Source organism: Montipora capricornis, chromosome 8 (genome assembly GCF_036669925.1).
Source record: "Montipora capricornis isolate CH-2021 chromosome 8, ASM3666992v2, whole genome shotgun sequence".
NCBI classification, from domain to species: Eukaryota; Metazoa; Cnidaria; class Anthozoa; order Scleractinia; family Acroporidae; genus Montipora; species Montipora capricornis.
Genome location: NC_090890.1, coordinates 21914964 through 21937270, shown reverse-complemented (window position 1 = coordinate 21937270; position 22307 = coordinate 21914964). Strand labels below are relative to the sequence as shown.

Genomic DNA, 22307 nt, shown 5'->3' with positions numbered 1-22307 from the left:
GGATGGAGGGGAGACGACTTAGAAGCCTTCGAGAGATCACCAAACATTTATTTGATTTTGCGGGAAATGTAGACCCTGCTGTCGAACGAAAGCTGGCACTATCCAACACACAAGAGACCCTGTCAATTGGGCTAATCCATTCCACACTTCAAGTCAGTATCCATTCAGTGATGCACAAGGCGACCACCTCTTATTGAAGTTACATCACTCGAGTCGCTATTTGTACACTAGGAAATATTTTTTAGGCTGTTTAAAACAAGTAGTCGTCGTTTTCTTCCGAAATTTTGCGTAGTTGAGGTCGAGCACACGAAGGCTACAATTCGGTGAGTCCAAAACCGGGCGCGCCAGTCACACTCGGGTCTCGTCCACTTGTGTGTTGAAAATTCCACATCTGGGTTTGTGGGGGGGGCGATATTAAATGACTTACTTTCGTTCTGTAGTGGAACAAGGACACTTCAATATTGATGACTGGTTTGGTCAGAAAAATAAAATTGAACTGGAAAATAGTTTATCTTTATGTGTTGTTGGCCGTCTATCTCTAACTAAATTGAACTGCGCGAATATTCTTCCATTTCTTGTTTCTATTTCAGATGATGTAGATTCTGGCAATGACTGGAGGTTCTGCTCCCCATTTACCTGGACAAAAGCTCAAGTACAGAGCTGGCTTCGTTGGGCATGGCAACATTACAACATCCCGGGAGAGTATGGCCCCCAAAAACTGGACCTGACCGGCCCAGAACTTTGTGTGTTTACTTTAGAAGAATTGAAAAGTCGTTCAGAACACGGAGGTGAGTTCTCAGTGTTTACCGTCAGATCGTAGTTCTTCTTCGTCAGTAGATCCTTTCCTTAATGGTATTTGTTCAATTACCAAGAATAGTATATGTGATATTTAGCATATACATTGCTTTTTGTTGCATATTTGCATGTCGAAGAACACAGACGACGAACTTAATTACAGTTAGATTTCACTGAGTTTTGATTGCTATGATCAATGACCAAAGAGGCGAAAGATTTACTCGTCGGATATGTCATGCATTGGTTATGAGGTTTTTGGAGCGGTTAAGTTTTCATGTGGCCGTAGGAACTTTGCACATGAAGGGTCTTGAGATACTTGGCCCACGAATTTAAGCAAGGTTGATTTCGCAGAAATAGTCGCCGGGACCAGATTTTGATCCCCGCGACAAGATTCTTTCGTGACATTTGGTAGTTCACTCGAAGAGACTTGGTCCTTGGGAACGATTAAAGGGAAGAACAGTCTCAGGGACTAGTCCCTTCTATGTTTGTCAATCTTTTGTACTTGTTTCGTTTTTAGGTCTTCTGTATGAAGCCTTCGCAGCGTTGGATATTTCCCCGTCGAAATGTAAGCCTATGCCGTTAAATTACTTGCACGCTTTGCATGAGCTGGAACACTTCAGCTGGGGTTGGCCTTGACCGTTCTTATTTTCATTTTCTAATCTGCAAAGTCGTGTTTGTGACTCGAATCCTTCGGAGAAATATCCCTTAGAGGCGCCCGTAAGCAACCAGTCTGCAAGGACTTACAATTTCCACACTGATTTTATAATTGATCTTGATCGTGCATGAGGTGAGCCGAACAAAACGTTATTGCGACTCTCGTTACCAAACAATTAGCCAAGAAACCAAAAGGCAGTTTAAAAACGATGAAAAGCAGATGCCAAAGAAAACTTACCTGATAATTCCGGACTCCAGATTGCTGAAAGGAAACGAACAAATACAAGTGAATGAATCTCCTATCTTTTGTAAACAACTCCTGTTCAAAGACGTAATTCGAAACCTTTCAACGCGTTTGGTCTAAGTGATCACATTACAGTCATGCAGCCTAAAATTTAGCGGGTGTAAATTAACCAATTAAAATAAACGTCACCCAATCTAGCGATCATTTGATCTAGGAAAATTTTTAGACTGTTGAATAATTAGTTTTCATCTTTTATTAATTGTTTTTTTGGTCAGAGAACTTCTTGTTCAATAAAAGAAGGTTAGGGTTAGGTCAGGGCCATTTTTCGTGCAATTACCAGCTGATGTTTCGGGAAAGGGACCCGGGCTCGAAGAGAAGCGAAAATCGAGCCCACTGTAGGTCTAATGAATGATTCACGTTGTCGTCCATTTGGTCATTTCATTTTTTTTTTGAAAAGTACGCCCAAGAATTGTTTTAGAATTCGTGTGGCACGTGCGGGGTGATTTGTTTTCTTGTTAATCCAAATATGTTGTTAGTTTGTGTAACTGTAAGCAAGGACCAGTGTAACAAACAGAAGCAGCGATCCTGAAGGAGGATCTAATCAACAATATAACTATAATAAAAAGCGAAACAAAAAAGGGGAAAGGCTAATTAAAGCAATTATTTCGAAAGGCACTGCATGCCGTTCTTCATCTGGGTTTTACAAGAAATGACTGCGGTATGCCGAGACGATACAATATGAGTGATGACATAGCTTTTAATGTGATATAATACCCATGCTTTTACATCTTAATTCTATATGTAAAGTGCGCCCCATAGGTATTAGTTGCTATTCATTTAACAACTTGGCCCAGACCCTGAAGCAGAATTAACCAAAGCAGGTTGCCAAGAACGGTAAACGTTTATTTCCTTACCCGTTTGCCACGTGATTGTTTAAAAAAGTAGAGTGAAAAATACCGTAATGGTCTGAATGTAAATATCTTTTCCTTTCATAGGGATCAGTACCTTCTATGAAGGTTAGTTGAATAGTAATTTCATAGAACTAGAGACTCAGTAATACCCATCCTTCCAGCTGACGTTAAGGTGTCTCCCTAGAGTATTTGCCAATACCCTCACTACAGGGCGCGAGTTACAAAAGGAAACCTAGTTAATTTCTCTAAAAGATTACAGCCGTTACCGTGGCAACATTATCTTATGACAGACAGATACATTTCTATTTTTGGCCTAAATTCCTTAATATTTATAATTTCCTCCGGTGAAATTTTTTATATGCCACATTACGGAAATGATATTGCCTGGCATTTTGAAGTGATAAAAAGTCAAGGTCGTTCAGACGGTTTTGCCAATATTCTGTTATTTGTCATCTTTCTAAATATATTCGATTCCCTCTGACAGATTTTAACAAATATAGGTTATTTGATAGGAACTGTATGTGGTTAAAACTGAGCCAATTAGAAAAAAAATTACCGAAGTGAACGCGCGAAAATTAGATCGCAAGAATCAGAAAAACGCGCGATACAAGCTTTACGCACCATACTAATGCCCAGCTTGCGCGCGGCCCTAAAACTCCAGGGAGCTTTCTTAATATAAGGGAGCTTAAAGCACGCGCATTTTTGAGAGGCGGACAGAAACCGGAAGAGAACATTTCGCGGGCCAGGACAATGGTGTCTCCCATATTTTGATACTAATCATCGCTGTTGGAGAAAAGATACTTAGAAATGTGCATGTGGTTGTGTGAAGACAACTAAGGTAAAAGGGAAAACAACTCACTTCCTGTTGCCGTCTCCGTCTCAAAAATGCGCGTACATGTTGCGGCCCTGAATTTTGAGTCCCCCACACCACTCTTTCTGACTTCTTCAGCGATGAAAGATAAGGTAGTAGTTAAAAATGTTTATGCATTGAAGTGCTCTCCTTAAATAAACTAACATCAACATCGATGATTTTTTCCCGTCCTGCGTCGAACGCAAAGTGTTAAGTACAGCTTTTAGTCTAGCCTAAACTAACCCTAGCCTATAAACCCTTTTTCTGTGCACCAAACAACTTCACCGCCTTTGTTTTTTCTTTGTACGACAGCCGCCTGGTTTTTCCTTGAATCATATTCTTATATGATGAGACGAACTGTTTGTACAAGCCTAATTTTTTCTTCCTGAGGTCTCCTCACCACTAGCTGTTTTAATTATTGTAATCCGTAGATTAACTTAGTGTTGTAATATATGTAACAAGTTATTTTATGTCTTATGTTGGAATTTCTGTAGAAATGTTTTTCTCAGTGTAAATCAGTGGAAATAGTCGTAAATAAGCCTAAACCTAAATATCTAAAAAAAATGATGTCATAAAGCGGAAGATAACGACGCCTACCCGGAAAGATCAAGATAACCATCCCACGAACCAGTGCGGGCCATCCCTGCAAATGAAGTGTGTTGCTTTGCTACGAAAACAAAATTAGTCGAGAAGTTTTTTTCTCTGATCATCTGATTTTGTCCCATTTCTAGGAGCGTTTGACGTGTTAAGTGACGCGGACCTCGATAATTTCCTTGCTATGCAAGGTGAGTGTTACAAACATTACGTTGACGTTGTTCGTCCCAATTGAAATTGCCAACGGCGGGAAATTGGGTGGGCGCACAAATGAGAGCGCTCACATACCATCCATTTCATATATTCACTATCTATCTCAGTTAGTACGCGCGCTATGATTGGCTGTAATCGTACTCCTGCACGGCCCGCTAAATTTGGAATTTTGATGCCACATTTTCTACGGAAAGTTTTGTATGTTGTTTATGTGAAGTAAACTTGTGAAACTGTTTAAATCTTGCAAGCAACTATTTCAAAAAGCCAAAAGCCAATCATTTGTGGCAGTTGAACGTTCCGCTTGACTTTGGCATCCGCCTTCTTACCTTAGAGATACACTAAATATCTTACTAACCTATTTTTCTCGGTCCGCACTGTAAATTACGAATCCTCGTTGCCCGCGCATGAATTTACGGGAAAAACAAGGTTCGTAACTTACAGTACAAGCTTCGAAAACGGTTAGTAAGAGTTATTCCCGGGTTTTTGTTTTCCGGACTTTTTGTGACGGATATGTGGCTTCCCTTTGTTACACCATCGCGAACATTTGTGTCCATCCGTGCCAGTTTTGGTCACCCACCAACGAAGAAGCCATCGTGAGTGATTATTGTTCGAGTTGCCCAATTGTGCATCGTATTCAAAGAGTTCTCATTCCTCGTCCAGTCCTCTTCATCAGCCTTGGTACGAAGTAGTTAGTTCTAACCGCAAAAAGTATCAAAGATACCCGGCCGTTCATGATATCTTAAGTTACCAAGTCCATCGCCATTTCAGCTCACCCCTGTCTTCTCGTTTCTTTGATCTGCGTTCCGGCCGATTAATAGCTCTCTATTGTGCTACAACGCTCCAGGAGGACAGATGCTTTCTTATGAACTGTCCAGATAACCTCCTTTTATTTAAAGCGTTACCTGTTTCCAGTCCTCAGCTTTTCTTTCACAGACTGACATCACCAGTCGTACATTGCTCCACTTTAACACATTTACGGAAATATTTCTCTGGCCTGTCGCTACCCTTGGAACACTTCGTTCATAATCGACATATGCCATAGTCCTTTAGCTGTAGCTCCTGAAATTTTCCTCCGGGATGCCAGGCACAAGTTGTTTGAAGTGCTATTTATTGGGTGCATCACTCCCCTAAACCGACTGAGTTATTCACACTGGATAGTCTCTGAGGGCCGGGCCAAACGTCGAGCTTCACATGGGTGAAACGTCGAATTTAACGTCCAACCAAATGCAAAAGCCAATCTCTCGGCCAGGTGGATTCCAGTGAACGCAAAATGGCGGGAAGGAATACACGAAAGAAATGTTTACATGCTTTTCAGTTTTAGAAAACAACGTACGTTGCATACTATGGAAAATGTTGATCTCCTTACAAAATCGCCGGATGCTCATGTTTATAGACTTTGTTTCCTGACAAATTCTATTCCTGTCACCGAGAAAAAAAAAATACAACCAGTGCACGTTGGACTTTTGCAAATGAGAAATACTTGTTTCGTGTTGCGAAAACAAACACTAATTCCTTGGTCGCCCACTCTAGCTTTTGAGTTGTACTCTAGAGTAATACAAATAGCTTAATATGATTGCTATTATCTTCAAGGTGTTTAAGAAAGCACAAATTCCTTTGCAGATCTAGTTTTACCAGATAGTTTCCTTGAGGACCTTGCTAGGCAAGAAGGTATGGAGTTTTCTGTTTTTGGTTTGGTTGGTTTTTGATTTCCCAATATGCACTCCAACCTTTTTCCTTTAAATATTGCCTTGTTGTCTTCTTTTTCAGAGCTTCTTGGATTATCCAACTGGAATCCCCTTGGTGAGTGAAATGTTAAAAATAGCTTACCAAGTAAGAAGTTAATGGAAAATCTTGACTACCATAGTTATGCGACAGGAAAATATTAACTACTATCATGGAATTATAAACCTCGGATATTGCGTTTTGAGGGTTCTGAATGGCTTTCTTTATTACATCCAATCAGAAATTACGGGTGATCCTTGCAATCTGATGGGCTCTCAGCAGTGCGATTTATTCCCAAATCGCACTATTTTGCTAAATCGCACCATTTCCCCAGCCAATGAGAAAGGAACACAAAAACAAGGCAACCAATCAGATATCAAAGCAAATGAGGAAAATGAAAGAAACCATTGTATGGCGAATTTTGCAACTTTAGTTCCCCACTGGATCAATAAAATATTGGTACTGACTAAAATCCTGTATTTTAGCGATTAAATAATTATTGTCAGATTTCTAAATGGATATAATAAAGTGGTAATTGAACTTCGTGTCGAGCAATTTTGGTCTGAAATCATACTTGTCAGCGCTCGTTCTTGTAATTTGGGTCCAGACCAAATTGCACTCTACTCAGTTCAATTCACCATTATACATCTTAGTTGTGAGCTCGTATCTTCAAGATGGTGATTCAGATCTCTTGTCAACCTGAAAATTGGCAGCGGAAAGGAATTTTTTTGAGAATTCAGTCGTTCAGAATTTATCAACTTTACTACAAGAATTATCCCATTGGTGCTTATTGCTTAGTTTGGTTATAGCAAACTCTTCATTGCGCGCCTCTTTAGCTATTTACTATCTCATTGCTAATGCGGGCTCATAGCATAATCCTCAATTGCCACGCGTGGTCAAGAACTGTGACGTCTTAGGCATGTATTATTTTCATCATTATGCAACGGAGAGAAAAGGTTGGGATGCAGATTTGTCAAGAAACTGGGCAAGACGCATCTCAGTTTCCATTAGGTTTCAGTTAAAAGAGGTTCAGTTTGAACTTTAATTTTTCTTTTTTTTTTTTTGCTGAATTAAATGTCATTTACGTTACGATGATTTGACCAAAAACGACACTTGGCAAACCAACAGATTTTTTGAAGACTAAAGTCCACCGTATAAAACTCACTCCTTAGCGACCAAGCCCCAGTTGTTCAAAAGGCAGATTGCGCTATCCACTAGCCTGCCAACGCAGACGTATTTCCAGCGGTCGTTTCTCTCCCGGATAAATATCCACTGGATAGTGGTCAATCCGGCAGATAGCGCTATCCATCGTTTGAACAACTGGGTCCAACCGACTGTGTGGATTTGTAGGTATTAAAAAGGTATCATGGCCTAGAAGTTAAAAATGGTCTCACGACATTTTAAGGCGAAAGTAATGCAAACTAAGAAATGTTTTTGTCAAGTTTGTTTTTAAAAAAAGCTTGCTCGGTCGTCAGGAAAATTGAAGTTATCTCTAACTTAGGATAAGCTTAAATGGACAAGCCGGGACCTGTTTCGATCAGTTTATATTTAGTATACTTTTGCAAGAGCAGGACTATGTTTGAGATTCTTGTGACTTTTGAGTGCTAGTCATGTGGAATTGTGCGGCCAGAAATATGATCTAAAATCACCGTTCATTTCGTTACTTCAACCGGGACATAGTTGTCATGTGACACAAATGACCATGCTTAGAGCGTCGCACCGTTGTCGCGAGGTCACGGGCTCAAACCCTGTTGAAATCCTGAGTTTTTCAGGCGACTCTGCGCAATTCCTAAAATTGCGTTCATAACTGCGAGGATCAAAGCTTCACTTGACTTCATATCCGCAGTTCAATATATGATCCGTTTCATATATCATTTCATTCGAATTCGTTACTTGCTTTTACTCGGGGAAACCAAGGAACCAGAGAAATTTTTGAGGTTTCACGACTGAGCGAGTGTGATAGGTAATTATGCTGGCCTTCATGGATGTTGCTCGACTTTGTGCAACTGCAAAGAATACAAAGAACCTTTTCAGTCCAATGTTATGACGTTTGGCAGAATTTTCGTATACACCTTTTGGCCAAAATTGGAAACAAAAGTCATTACATGTTACACAACAAATTCACACCTTTGGTTAAACTCCCGTGTTGAACGTACCCGCGTGTTGTTAGTCACGTTTCTGCGGCTGTCAATGATTAATACCGTAGCTATAATCTAAGAAGTCTTATATTATACAACTGTTTTTTTTTTTCTAACATCATGCATGAGGAAATTACGAGAAAATTAAGGAGTTTGGTGGCTGTGACGTCATTGTGAGGAACCTAAGCGCCAATTTTCATACGCATGACGAATTTTTTTCGCGTAATGCGTGGTCAATAAATGTTAAGGTCACACGACTAAAAGAAAGCAACACACTATACTTCAAATATAAAAGGCCTTCCTTTTTTCCGCATTACGCAAACCTTGCAATTAGTGTCATCAGAGCTGCTGTTACTCACATAAATATCATAATCGTTGTTCGTTTCGGAGGCTGAGGTTTTTGCTGGCCTGTCATAGTTTGTTTGCGAAAGGATCGTCGATGTGGCCCAATAATATTGTTATTGCTCCGGATAATGCGAGACATAATTTTGAACTTTGATCAAGTGTCCGAAGTTTACCAAAATGGCGAAGAATTGGATTAAGATGAAAAGAAAAATGCCCGGAAATCTATCAAACACCTCAAGCTTCAAAAGTATAGCGTTTGTAAATATCTGTGATGTCAGAAAGATGAGTGACAAAGCGACTTAACTATAAATTTGGGCACCTGTCCACGGAACGGCTCAATCATTGCAATTTCCGCTTGGTTTATTTCCTTGTCCATGACAGCACGTATATTCCTTTCATGTGACTCCGTAGACGACGTTGATTTGAGACGCGCGTGGGAGTACAGACCCACCCAGATTAGATTTCATTTTGAAGTCAAACCAAATCACACTCATTGAGCTATATTATTCAAATAGCTTTGGCGTCGCCGTTCGATAAGAGCGCAATTCAAAATTGCTTCTTGTTCGAAGTTTCTCGTAAACTTACAAATCTTTCTTTTCTATCGAAAATCTGAAAACTCGGTGTAAATACATAACTTTTATAGCTACTAAGAGAAGGCATACTCAAACAGAGCAACATTCCTTTGTTTCCGTAAGGATACAGAACGCATGTATCTCTGCTTAGTGACACACTTCCGGGTGTAGTGGATTTCTTGTCATCCGCATCTCTCTGTTCCCTTACGGACAACTTTAATTTTGCTGTTCATGAAGGCATTAGCAATTTCTATAGTCAGTTAGCGTCTAGAATCTACGAAATCATCGAGTTTGAATTCAAATTACTCGGGCGAAACAAATTGAAGCTCGCTTATTAATGCAAATAATTTGCCCTGAATGCTTCGTACGTAAATAGGCTCTGAAATTCGAATCTCAATGACCTGTTATATCTTGGAAGGGACGGGTACCCCAGGAGTGTACTTTCTCTTCTGCATGATTTTCTAATATTTCCGTCCATTGGTAAATTTTTCAGTTACTGTTAGGAAATGTTGGTGAGACGGAAACTTTGGCGTTACAAATTGAGCGACTTTTTATGACTGAGAACCAGTGAATATGTTGTATACTCTGTCCCCCCTCCCCTAGAAATACTTGATCACAGTCCACAGCATATTTATCGGGTTGTCCGTGGTTTTGCTCCTGCATGTTGATTCAGTAATAAGCGACTTTTCCGCTAACTGTTCAAACCTGGAAATGCCTTATTACTGCTCTTTGAGAATATTTAGTAAGGAGAAAAAGAAAAGACGTCAGCGAAGAGGTAAATCCACTCAACATGAATGATAACATCTTGCGAGTAATGGCTCGGATTGTTTGCGTGAACTAGCCCTACTAAATTTGAACTTGTATGATATATTTACTGTTAGCAGCCGTTCATTACTTAGGTTTGATGAAACTGTTAAGGCTAAAGATAGGATTTCTAGCTAGCTTTTCGTTCATTCTTCGCTTAGTGATTAAAACCAGCGCTTTGGGTGACATTTCGGGGGACAGAAAGTGAGTTTATGGCGTTATTTCCACCCCGTAATACAGGTTTGCTTCCTCATAGATTTCGCGTTGTCGTTTACACAGGGTCACCGATAATTCGAGCTCCAATCGATGAGTTTAAGTTCATTGTAAAATTTTCTCATTATTGTACTGCGGAGGGTAATCTTCTGTGGTTTCTTTATCGCAGAAATGAAATCATCATCGCTGTTCGTTTCCGCGATGCGAAACTCGCCGCACATCTTCCATGTTAAGACGAAGGGCAAGGCCTGTCTATCGCTATTTGTTGCCTTTGTTAAAAACAGTCTGAAATTTGAATGATGGAAAGCTTTTTCTTGTTTCTTATGAACTTAAAACTTTTTAAGGTGACACTTTGATCTTAATTGGAGAACTGCATGTAATACCATGTTTTAAGTTTCTATTATTTGTCGAACGGTCTCTTTCGACAAAACATCATACCATGGGAGATCATCAGCTCGAACGAAATATTTGCAAGGCCGTTCCGTTTCCTCGCTCGTGTCATGCGGGTGAAAGTTTCTGGCACGCTGGAAGCTTTGGGCATTGTGAGTAATTGGAATGTATGTTTCTTCTATTCTCTGGTCGAAAAGGGTTTCATTTCAAATGCTTTCCTTTGCTTTCCGCGTTGCGGGGCGCTATGGTTGCAGTCGGGCATTGAAATGAGTGAATGAGCGAGGCACGCAAAGAAATTTGGAAAACAACTTCGCCCATTCAACCAGATTTTAACGCTTGTGTATTACTTTCAGACTCAAACCCTGAAGAAAATGGAGAATCCAGCGTCACAGAAAGGGACGAAATTGGTGAGCATGTAATTCTCTCTATTTAAACAAGTTTTTTTTCGTCACGTAGCCGAGGTAGCGTACGGGGTTAAATATTTCCGGGAGCAAAAACAGCTCTCTCGAAGCTTCTTCCGGGAGCGTATTAAATGCAGACCGCTCTTTGTTTGCTTTAAGCTTAGTCTTTCTTATTATGAATAAACGGTCGTAGTTAACTGACTTTGCTTGTTTTCGGTGGTCAGGTATTTTGTAATTTCTTTGTGCTAAAACCACAAAAGAGATATTTTTCTTGGCAGTATTGTTCATAATTAGTTTTGTATTACTCTTTGCAAGTCGCGTTGCATCTTAAAATACCTTATTCTGATTCGGTAAATGTTTGGTGGTGACTTTTTTGAGGAGGGCATTTCTAAAGGAGAATTTCCTTCCTGGCTTTCATCTATTTAACTGTTCGAAAGGTTAGAAGGAAAGATTCTTATACCGATAAGCTCTTCACCGGTCTAATTATGCAATTTGGCTTTTTTGCATAAATTTCTCGATCGTTTTGCACACAACAAACTCTTAACGAAACAGGCCCGTTTTTTCGATTCTCCGTTTTTTCTTTTTGCTAAAACTATCGTTTGTCGATTCGGAAATCATGATTCCTGAATAAATGTCATCTCTTACTGTAATTTGGGACTGCAAACGGGTCAAATACGAGCCAAGCTCATTCCTCAATCACGAGCACTAATTATCCAATTGCAAGCTCTCATTTCCTTTCCTTTGCATTTTGTACATAATACTAGTACTGTAATGTCTACAATGCAGTTTAAAAGCTTTTGAAAGAGCTTCAGTTTGGCCAAGGTACACAGCAGATAACACAAATACCACACAATATTAATATGCTATATATTGGAAAAATGCAGATGATATATATTAACAATAATAAATTGTGTATGTCTCTCTCTGAATATTCACAGTTCAGGAACTGAAAGTTAGGGTTATAAAATATTTACAACTTTCAAAGTGAATGCAATAAGTGTGGGGTTACTTGAAATGTTCTGCAAATTGTAATTACTTGCAAAGCACAGGGGCTGTCAGAATAATTTTTGTAGCTTAACACTAAAGAGACAACATATACATGTATTGTTTTCCTTTTTTTCTCCCATATTATTAATTATGGGCGTTCTTGTTCATCAGTCGGATTTTCCTGTGGCATCTTTCCAAAAAAAAAAATTTCTAATAAAATCTGTAATATTCAGGAAATGAAAACATAAATTTGACCTTCGTGAAGATATGAAACTTATTTCCAATTTTTTTGTGCTTAGTGTTGTAATGTAAAACATCTGCAAGTAACTTGTATTGAACAAACCCTCTTGCATTGGCTCTTTAAGGAGTATTACTTTATTCAAAGCCAAGAAGGTGTTGCTAAACAGCAAATTGTTAATACAAAAAGCCTTTAGGGCCATTCATCTGCATGATACTGGTTTGAATAAACGTATCAAGTAAATGCGCAGGAATTACTATTGCTTTCATGGCTGATGTTAATAAATAAACTTTTAGGACACACCTTGTTTAATTCTTTTCTTTCCCTCTATTTTTATTGACAAAAAAGCTGGGGGTATGCAATGTTTTTGTAATAGGAGATGAGACAGTCTTGTTATGATGTTCTATCATATATGCTATTTTACCCTTTATTCAAGTTTTAAGCTTGCTTAGACTTGAAAAACATTCTGCAAACGATATCTAATAAAAAAAATCAACAGCTCGGCAAATGGTAATAATTGCAAAGCCTCTCGCTGCTCAGTCAATGCCAATTTTAAAAATTTTATGCCTTGATAGCATCTGTTAGAAGAATTTGTTTGATGGGACTGGTGCAGTAATGTTAATCCTTAATTAGAACTCTTTTTTTTTTTTAGTTGGTGCAGGTCTGTACATATGTGTTCTCCAGTGCTTTTTCTCTTTTGTACCAATTTTACTATTTTTTAGTTAAGGCAGGTTAAACTTTGATATAAACAATTGAAAGGCTTGAATAAAATGTGCAACAACAGCATCTTTCTTGTTTAAGATATGGTACCTTTTGGAACCCTTTGGAATGCCAAGTTGCTTAAGTGATGGGTCAAAATTCAAAATTTTCAGTGTTGGTTCTCTTTCACAGCATTCACTGGTGTATTAGGATACTAAAAACTAAATTCTGAAATTTCTAGTGGCCTTGATTATTCAGAGGCCTCAGGGAAAGCTGAAAGACTTGATGGTAATGAATGTGTGTATGAAGGCATTTGTAGGTGGAAATGTCTGTGATCTTATAATGTAATAATGGTCTGAAGAGAAGCTATAAAAGGGTTTTGTTAATCAAAAAACGTCTGCTTGCTTGGGGGATCTGCACAAAACATCTTGAGGACGTCTTTTTGTGGTTTCCATTGCTTTTTGCATTAAATTCATGGAAATGTTAGTGGACATGCTTTGTTAGGTTACTGTTACTAGTAAACATTGAAATTTCGATGTCACGTGGAATCACGAGGTAGATAGATTCTTGAGTAAAAGTTTCTTGCGATATGATTGGTTCACAATAAAGCACTTGGTTTATTTGCCTTTTATTTCAATCAGCCTTTTATTATTACTGCCACTTAAATAATTGTATACTCATAACCATGAAATTTTTATTTGATGCTTTTTTTTAATAACTTCCTATTTTTCAACCAAACGGGCGACTTTCTTTTGAGTAACGCAAATCTGCGATTATACATTGATAGTGGTTTCAATTTTGGCCCTCACTGACCAAAAAAATTATTTCGTATTTAAACAGGACAAAACTTGTGATTTATTGTTATAGGCTTTGATGACAGTGGCGAGGAAGACGCAGCGTCTTCTGCGATAACTTCAGCAAGTGATTCTTTCTGTAAGTACAAATAAATCATTTGCCTTGTTTCAGAAAACTTTAAACGTATTACGTAGGTCATTGAAGCAGAGACGATATCAATATAGCCAACAATTTTGCAATCGTCATCTGGGTATTTGGTGAAGATATCACAGATGTCGCTCCGTTAAAGGTGAAAACCATGTCAATGGCCGACTGTGCGTGCGATTTCGATGTTTTTAGCACATCGGAAATTTTATCCATCCAACCTTATCACTGTCACTTCATTTGGAATGCGACCTCATTTTTCTTTTCAGTCTAGTGATTTCTGCAAGTTACTTTCAACGAAAGTTCAATTTGCAAACAAGTGTGTAAATTTGTGCGGCGTCATTGGCTTTGGGTGGATAAAGTATAAATTGGGTCGAATGAACGTTGCTTCTTTAATGGTCAGTTTGGTATCAAGTGGGATTCAACGCAAGACTCCTTTGTTTTCAATCGACCCCTCGGGTAAAGAAAGTAATTACCTTTGGGGCATTTAGTGAAATGCACGCAAGACTCATGGAACGTTAAGGGACTGCTATAATTACCGTTTCAGAAAGTAGGGCAAAATTTCATTTATAAATAGTTGCGAATAATTTTTTTATATTCAAATTTTATCATGATAATCACCCTATCGTGGACTTTGTCAGATAGCATTGCAGGGAAGAGTCACGAAAGTGACCCTTTCTTGGCCATCCACTGTTTAACTTTGGCAAGCTTCATCATACACACTTGAAATTTTAATAAGTTCACGGCCGCCAGGTACATTTTATGGATTGTTGAAAACGATTCAAATGGTGGCATAAAGAGGTTCCTGAGGAACGTGACGTTTAGAGTGACTGTTGTGGTTTGTAAATTATCCGCAGCTCCATCAAAGGATTCCGTGACATCCCCTGGTGTTCCTACATGTATTCAACCAGCCAGGCCCCAGCCGAGTGAGTAGCCGCTTTTTTTTTTTAGTGCGATTTTGACTCTGTCGTTTTCTGAAGAGAGACCTAGCGTTTTACTTGAATCTGATATGTAGTCAGTAGTGATTTTTTTCCTTGCACAAGCATTGTTCTGTTTTCAGAAACGGAAATTTGAAGTATAAGCAATAGCATTAGGGCCGTTTATACGAGAGAAAATAAGCCGCAGCTTACATAAGACGCGAACTCCCCGTATAAATGGTACAAAATCTATGTTCACGGATTTCTCAAGCCGCGCCTTATCCTGGCCTGGGAGTTTATACTCGTATATAATTAAATGGTTCCTTTCCGGTATTATGTACGCCGCGGCCAGAGTAAGCCGCGGCTTATTTTCTCTCGTATAAACGGCCCTAATGTCATCAAGAGCTTTGATTGTGCACTATACTACAGTGCATGTAGAAGCGCATCTTGAAGGAAGGTCAACAGTGATGTTTACGACTTTTAACATCTTCTGCTCAGTCAAGTACTTCACGATATATTAATCTTGTTTACGTTGTCACGGTATCACGAAAAACTGTCCCGTGAACCAGAGGGGATTAGTATACGACTTGCTGCAAAGGAAAGATAGTAAAAAAATGATGTACTGTTTTATACTTGCGTTGTCGTAAAAAAACACATTTTTTGTTTCATGTTGCCGTTCTGCAGAGTGCGGCCAATAAATGCACTTGGAGGCGTATTATTATTCATGTATGTTACTGTAGGCGTCGTAGTTGCTTAATATTTTTACGATGCTTGTATTGCTGCTTCTTTAGACTGCAGCTTATCTTGACCAATTCTTGTCCATGTCCCAACTTCAGTTTTATTTATTTAACTTTTCCCCTCATCCTTTCTAGCATTTCAGCAGAATGTCGTCAGATATCCACCTGTGCCTTCAGCTCAACATAGTCTTGTAGCCAGTGGCTTTTGCGCATCCCGCCTTTGGCCGCCAAATGGAAGCTTCCCTCCCTGTTTTCCGTCGCCGATCAACGGATTTCCTCATCCGCGACAGACACCGCGTGGTCTCCCGGAGCTACAGCGTAACCGCGAACTTCCACCGGTTCCCCCGCTTATCAAGTCCCCAACTCTTCCGTCCCCCACAAGTCCCATGGAAAACTTTCCTCGAACACCGCTTCAGACGCTATCATTTGCCGCTAGCTTGTTCGCTAAAAGCGAAAACCTGATCGAGAGTTCACCGTCCAAGAACGTGTCTGGTGAGGAACGCTTGACCCGGGGTGGGCTATACGACGAGCCCTTCTCGGCTGGCAAGCCTGTTGAAAACGGATTCTTGCCACCCGAGGCCAAGAAGCCTAAACTGGAACTTGGTCCACTCGTACCGCACACTAAGCTCCTAGTTAATGGTGCCCCACCACCTCTGAAGTCATCAACCGCCGAACCTCAGGTGCCATTCCCAGGGAATCTTTCCCCAAACTCCTGTGCGGATAGTGATTTGGATAAAGAAGAGCGAATGTCACCGTCACCACCTGCTTCTCCCATTAATAATTGCGCTACACGAAGGAGGCACAGCTCCAGCTCAACTGACTCCGGCACAGAGGACGCTAAAGATGGTAAGTTCAGAACAAAACCTTGCACGTGCTATCGTCAGTTCTCTTAAAAAAAATGGGAGGAACTCTGATCTTTGAACATATTTCTGATCCTAAGGTTAAAATGCAATCGTTTTCCTTTTAGTCCAACATACCCAAAGTGGTTCCTCTTCCAGCCAGAGTTCTGGTCCCACCAAGCCTCGTGCCGGCAGGAGAAAGCGTAAGTTACCTATATATGGCGTAACGTTTTGTTCTTAGCAAGGGAATTTTATTCCTCGCATAATCCTAGCAGTGGTCCCTCAAGAAGCAAATTAATTTTCCAGTAAATCAACCACTGGTCGAGATTTGAGTCGTCCTTACGCGCTGCGCGAAACCTTTCACTCGCCTCTTTATCACTTGTACATCGTCTTTGTTTGATTAGGTTTCTACTCCCCTGAAGTTGTTTGTTTAAACTGAACGTGCTTCTCTCCTGGGTCTATTTTCAGAGACAAGATCTTTGCACTTATGGGAGTTTCTAAAAGAGCTTTTGGAAAACAAGGAAACCTGCCCCCGGTACATCACGTGGATAGAGCGTGAAGAAGGAATCTTCCGATTGGTTAACTCAGGCGCGGTGGCAAAGCTTTGGGGTCAGCGCAAAAACCGGCGAAATATGAATTACGAGAAGATGAGTCGAGCTTTGCGCTACTATTACGAACGGAAGATTTTGGAACGCGTACCGGGTCAACGCTTGATCTACAAGTTTGCCCCTGATACCATGAAGGAATGTAACTTCAGCTTCATGAAGAAAGATGGTTAAAGAGTTTTGTTAGGTGATTCAGATCTTTTTGTAGGTATTTCACTTTTCGTTCGGCATTGTGATTTAAACTTACCTGGCGAACACCAGTTTTTGAAATCGTCGTTTAACCAGCCCCCAAGGGGAAGATATCAGCACTGATGAAAATTCAGCACGATCACGTGTCATAACTTAACATTACATGAAAGTGTGCGTTTACTTCTAAGGTGAACGTAACTTGGACTTTCAAATTACTCAAATGGGTACTTTATCTGGAATAAGGTATGATTTCAGGTGATTTAGATGTTCTGTCCGACAGTGTAGTTACTGTTACTTAATTTTCCAAACACGTCCTTTGCATCCTGATTGTGGGTGACCCATTAAAACTTCAGTTGTCACATTTGAAGTTAGGGAGCTTAGGAACGACAATGGCGACTAGGACGAGAGCGACACAAAAACTATAGCGTTAATGAACAAAAACAATGGCTCTTCACACCCCACACCGTGGGTTTGACATTTTGTTGCAATTTTTTGTCGTTTCCTTCCAAGGACATGAATCGCTACCCTACTATAAATTTCAATTTTCTGTTCAAAGATCCACACCGTTCATGTCAAGTTTATTCTTGGAAAGTTGGTTCGTGCTTTCGGTGCCAAACGACCAGGAATAATGGAGTAATCGTGAAGTTGTATCTGTTTTTAGATGACGTTCTCGTAGACGCTGTCGTAATCCTTGGTTGAGCTCTCTTTTTTGGCCAATCATCCATAATCTTCAGCATTTGTTTGGATTACGTCAGGTTGCAGTGATAAATTTTAAAGGTAGTTTAAATGAAATGTTTACCCAGGCATTGTTGTGGCAGGACGACCTGTCTGGAAAGGTTCATTTCACCACTTCAAATGAAACAGATTTACAAGCTATCAAACTGAAAAATATAGGACAATCAGCGCTCATCGAAGCGTTGTCAAAATCAACTCGTCAAAGGTCCATTTTGACCAAAGATTCGATTATTTTTGTGTCGATGTGTAAAAAAGGTTTGTTATTTACTCCATTCATATGCTTTGTTAAAAAAATGTAACATAGTACTTACGAAATTATACTTTTTCGTGGAAAGTTGTGAATTATGCAGAAGCCCCGTGACTAAAAGCGTACAACTTCATTGTATTTGTGCAACGGTTTTCACAGACCGAGTTGTTTTTACATTGATTTTCCCGCGAAACCAGAACTTTCAAGCTAATCACAAGCCGTGCATGAGAAATTAGTACCCACGGGATTGAAAATGGTCACTCTTGTGAAGCCAAATTTATGCTTATTCCACTTATTACACTGATGACGAGGAAACCCTGAAGCCCGCGCTGGTGGCTGACAGACTCATGGGACTCGTCTAAAAAGAACTTGATCTGTGAAAATGCGGTCACATAAACGTAGTCTTGGAGTTGTTGGCCCCTGGTTATGGTCCCCTGATTAAATTTAATGCATAAGTTCATGGTATTCACTGTTGTTTGCGCTTTTTAGACGCATAGTCGGTTCATTAACCCGAGATTCTAGACGAAGGCCCCCAGTCAAATAACTTTATTTTTGATCATGGTATTGCGTGTGTCAAATATAGTTTGAACCAACGCGCCCCTCAATGAGTGCTTATTCCACTTGGCGCTGGTAACGAGAAAATCCTAAAATCCTCGCAGGTGGCCGACAATCTCACGCCATCTCGTTTTTGGTTAAGAATGCAAACTGAAGCATGAAGCTGGCGAAAGTACTTTCCACACACAATTTACTCAGAGAAGGTGATCATTTTCTTCTCAGATGGGTTTGGACTTTCTTTTCGCGTTGTTGCATTTCAATTTCGTCCTGAAGACCTTATTTGCTGGTTTATTTTGTTCTCTTAATGTAGACTGATGCAATGATAAGCAAGAGAGTCTTTCATGCTCGCATGACTCGTGATCTGTGTTTGGAAAACGAATTGTGAAGGCGAATCAGGTCTGTTTGTCCACTAGGGAAGTTTTGGGTCCGAAAAACGTAACCGATTATTTTCTATTCGTACGATAAAGTACGGCCGAGGTGTTCAAGTGTCTTTAAGATAAATTCTTACCTATGTCACGACTGAAGCATTTTAATGCTTATTGGCCTTGGACGGTCCTTGATTGATAAACAGGCAAATTTAGGCGGGCTGTTTGTTCTTTCTGTCGGTTACAAGTTGACGGTACCTACACTTCATTAATTAATAATAATGAGCACTCATTGCAGAGGCTTTCTCCGTTCAGGCAACGTCACATTGAAAAACACCCGCACGTGGTTTTGATAGAAAAACAAAGCAAAAAATATAGATGTAAACCGCTTAAGTGTAGCATTAACATTTGTTTAGCGGAATACTTCACATTCGGGTTTATTACGAAGTACTGGTAGAGTACATTAAGACATTTTTTGATTGTGTGCATTCCTAGGAGATAAGGCACCATTTTTAGCCTGGTTAGAGTATATTTTGTATGAAAGGAAATGATTGTTTTTAATAAACATTTGAAAACCTTTGCCCCTAGTTAATTTACTGCGTTGTGTGGGTGTAAGAGCTTTTACTGCGTATTGACTACAGAAGAGTATGCTTCCGTTCGAAAGAAAGACCACCCCAAAAGTTAAGGCTTATTTCTGCAGAATTTTTGTGGTGTAATGTAGGTCGTTTGCATTAATTTTGGTTACATGACCAGTATTTCGTATGGTTAATGAGGCTTAACCCTTCCTTGATGGAAGGATACACACCACCCACAAATTGGCTCAGTTCGTTAAACATCAATTATAAATATTGGTCAAATGATAAAGGCATGAAAATCGGCAAGCTATCGTTGATTATTATTATTATTATTATTATTATTATTATTATTATTATTATTATTATTATTATTATTATTATTATTATTATTATAAAACAAACTGATGTCTAGTTTCAGTAAGCTTCGTCAAACGTTTTCTCAATATTTCACTGTAATGTTCGTAGTTTACCTAAAAATTGAACTCTTAATGATATATTACAAACGGTAAAGGAATTGCCTAGCCTTATAGACCCTTTTAATAAGTCTAATATATGCTGTTTTCCGCTAATGACGTCAAACTCATGCTTTTAAAATTTATTCAGAAATGTACAAAGGCTTCAAACAAGAAAAGAAATCGGAAAAGTTTTAGGCCTTTATACATTTCTAAATAAAATTTGAAAGCAAGAGTTCGACGTCATTAGCGGAAAACGGCATATATTAGACTTATTAAAAGGGTGTATAGCAGTTACTGAAACCAAATAATTAGTCTTAAAGAAGTATGGGTAATCAAATGGTGACGTCTTGTCAAATGAGAGGGAAATTATTTGATTTTGCACAAAACGCAATTGAAATTATTCCGTGTTTTCAAGAGTATACCATTTGATCAGCTATTAATATCATGGGTGACAAAGTACGTTCATAAGACGCCGTTTTGGCACTGTGGGAAAAGTTGCCATGGCAACATTGTAATTTCACATGTGAAATTATAAATTAACGCTGACATTTCGCGCCAAAAGTCACCCATGTTTATTAAATCGGGTATTTGCTTAGCCGATATCTCGGATCATTTATCATGCGTTTGTTCTATTTCAACCAAACTTCCAGCTAATGCTCAGGGAGGCTATTGCTGGGACTATTCAAATTTTGACAGGGATCTTGGCCCAGAATGATTTTTGTAGCCTTGTCAATACTGAGGATATTAACATCAGTTGTAACAATATAATCCAAGTATTACAGGAAATAACTGATAAACATTCCCCTATTCGAAAAGTTCCCAATTCCAAAAGAGACAGCTGAAAAAAACCATGGATATATAATGTGAGAGGCCCTCATCTCTGACTTGTGCTCATGTAAGCGCGAGGTAACATGTTAAGATTGGTGTGAAAGATCCTATCTCTCGTGAGCTCCATGCGGGTGTGGTATACAAGTTTTCGTGTGCGGGATGTAATGCCTGCTATGTCGGCGAAACCACATTTTTCCACGCGCGTACATGAGAAAATGCTCAGTGATAGGGCCTCTCACATTTTTTAACTCTTACAAAATTCTCAGCAATGCCGCACTTCATCATGCTCTAATGATTGTTTCAGTATCCTAGTTCACGCTGCCACCACCTTCCAGCTTAAAGAAGATAAAAGAAGCTATTCGTATCAATTTAAAACTCCCTTTCTAATATTTAACATTGTCATGTTTCCTTTTGTTCTTATATTTAATTAGCATTTTGCGCGCTATTTATTCGACTCTGTACTTTGTAATTCAAACTGAAGATGAAAGAAGATTCTGTTGAAACATGTTTTTAAAAAACGTTATGTTGTTTCTTAAAATTGTAACATGTCTGCTACTATCCAGACCTTTTGGCAATATAATAATAAACTTAACAAAATCAACGAACTATCGAAGCAGAAATACTTATCATTCCAGTTTGATATAAATAAAGATAACATCAAAGAGGGGGACATTGGGATTTTCGTTTTCGCGGTTTTGGCTATTTTTTACATCGGTTTTTCGGTTTTTGTGCCAAAAGACTTCGGTTTTTCGGTTTTGGTGTTCATTGCGGTTTGCGGGTTTTTCGTTTTTTAGCATCTGGTTTTCGGTTTTGTTATCCGATGTGCTTTTTGGGTTTTTCTATTTTGTCCTATTTGGGTTCCGGTTTTTCTTAGATTTGAGCGGCAATTGATCTCGAATAGGGTGTTATTTATTTATTTATTTATTTAATCTTTATTTAACCACGGTGCAATTCATCAGCAATATTAAAAAAAATATGTACAATTAAAAATTTATAGATACACCTATGTAAACTACATTAACTATCTTACTCAATATCATACAATAAAAGCTGCTTTCCATGAATGCCGTGTTTAGAATAATGGCCTAGATAACCTCTTTAATCAGTCGTTTTAATTGATTGAGGGACTCTGCTTTCCTTAGTTCTCATGGCAAACTGTTCCACAAAACTGCGCCACTGAATAGCTAAAGCTGTTTTTTTGTAGTAGTTTGTGCGCGGTTGCGGAACATTTGCCTTATTCACAGAGTCTCTCAAACAATAACCAGAGTCGCGATGGACAATTTTCGAGCAGAGATACTCAGGTGCTTGTCCCTGAAGGGACTTAAATACCATTGTTGCTCTTTCAATTTGCCAATGAGAGTCTAGGGATTTCCATCTTTAAGAGTTCAAAGAAATTGTTGACAAGAGCGTCATAGTTAGAGTAGGTCAAGACACGGGCTGCTTGGTTTTGTAGTTTTAGCAGTTTGCCCTGCAAAGTTACTCCACAGTTTCCCCAAACAATATTGCAGTAGTTGAAATGAGGTTGTATTAGGGCCTGATAAGTAGAATGTA

The 22307-nt window shown here is 39.2% G+C and overlaps 1 protein-coding gene across 1 annotated transcript in view; it reads left to right on the top strand.

Annotated features, from left to right (window-relative positions):
* The window catches only part of LOC138013840 (uncharacterized), a 50050-nt gene extending 30573 nt beyond the window's left edge, over positions 1–19477 (top strand). The window contains exons 5-16 of the mRNA XM_068860889.1: positions 441–788; positions 1313–1360; positions 2689–2709; positions 4186–4239; positions 5882–5929; positions 6029–6061; positions 10799–10852; positions 13638–13703; positions 14567–14635; positions 15499–16209; positions 16331–16405; positions 16671–19477. Coding sequence (XP_068716990.1) covers positions 441–788; positions 1313–1360; positions 2689–2709; positions 4186–4239; positions 5882–5929; positions 6029–6061; positions 10799–10852; positions 13638–13703; positions 14567–14635; positions 15499–16209; positions 16331–16405; positions 16671–16981 — 1838 coding nt within the window. The 3' untranslated portion in view covers positions 16982–19477. The remainder of the gene's footprint in view (positions 1–440; positions 789–1312; positions 1361–2688; positions 2710–4185; positions 4240–5881; positions 5930–6028; positions 6062–10798; positions 10853–13637; positions 13704–14566; positions 14636–15498; positions 16210–16330; positions 16406–16670) is intronic.
* The last annotated feature ends 2830 nt before the right edge of the window (positions 19478–22307 follow it).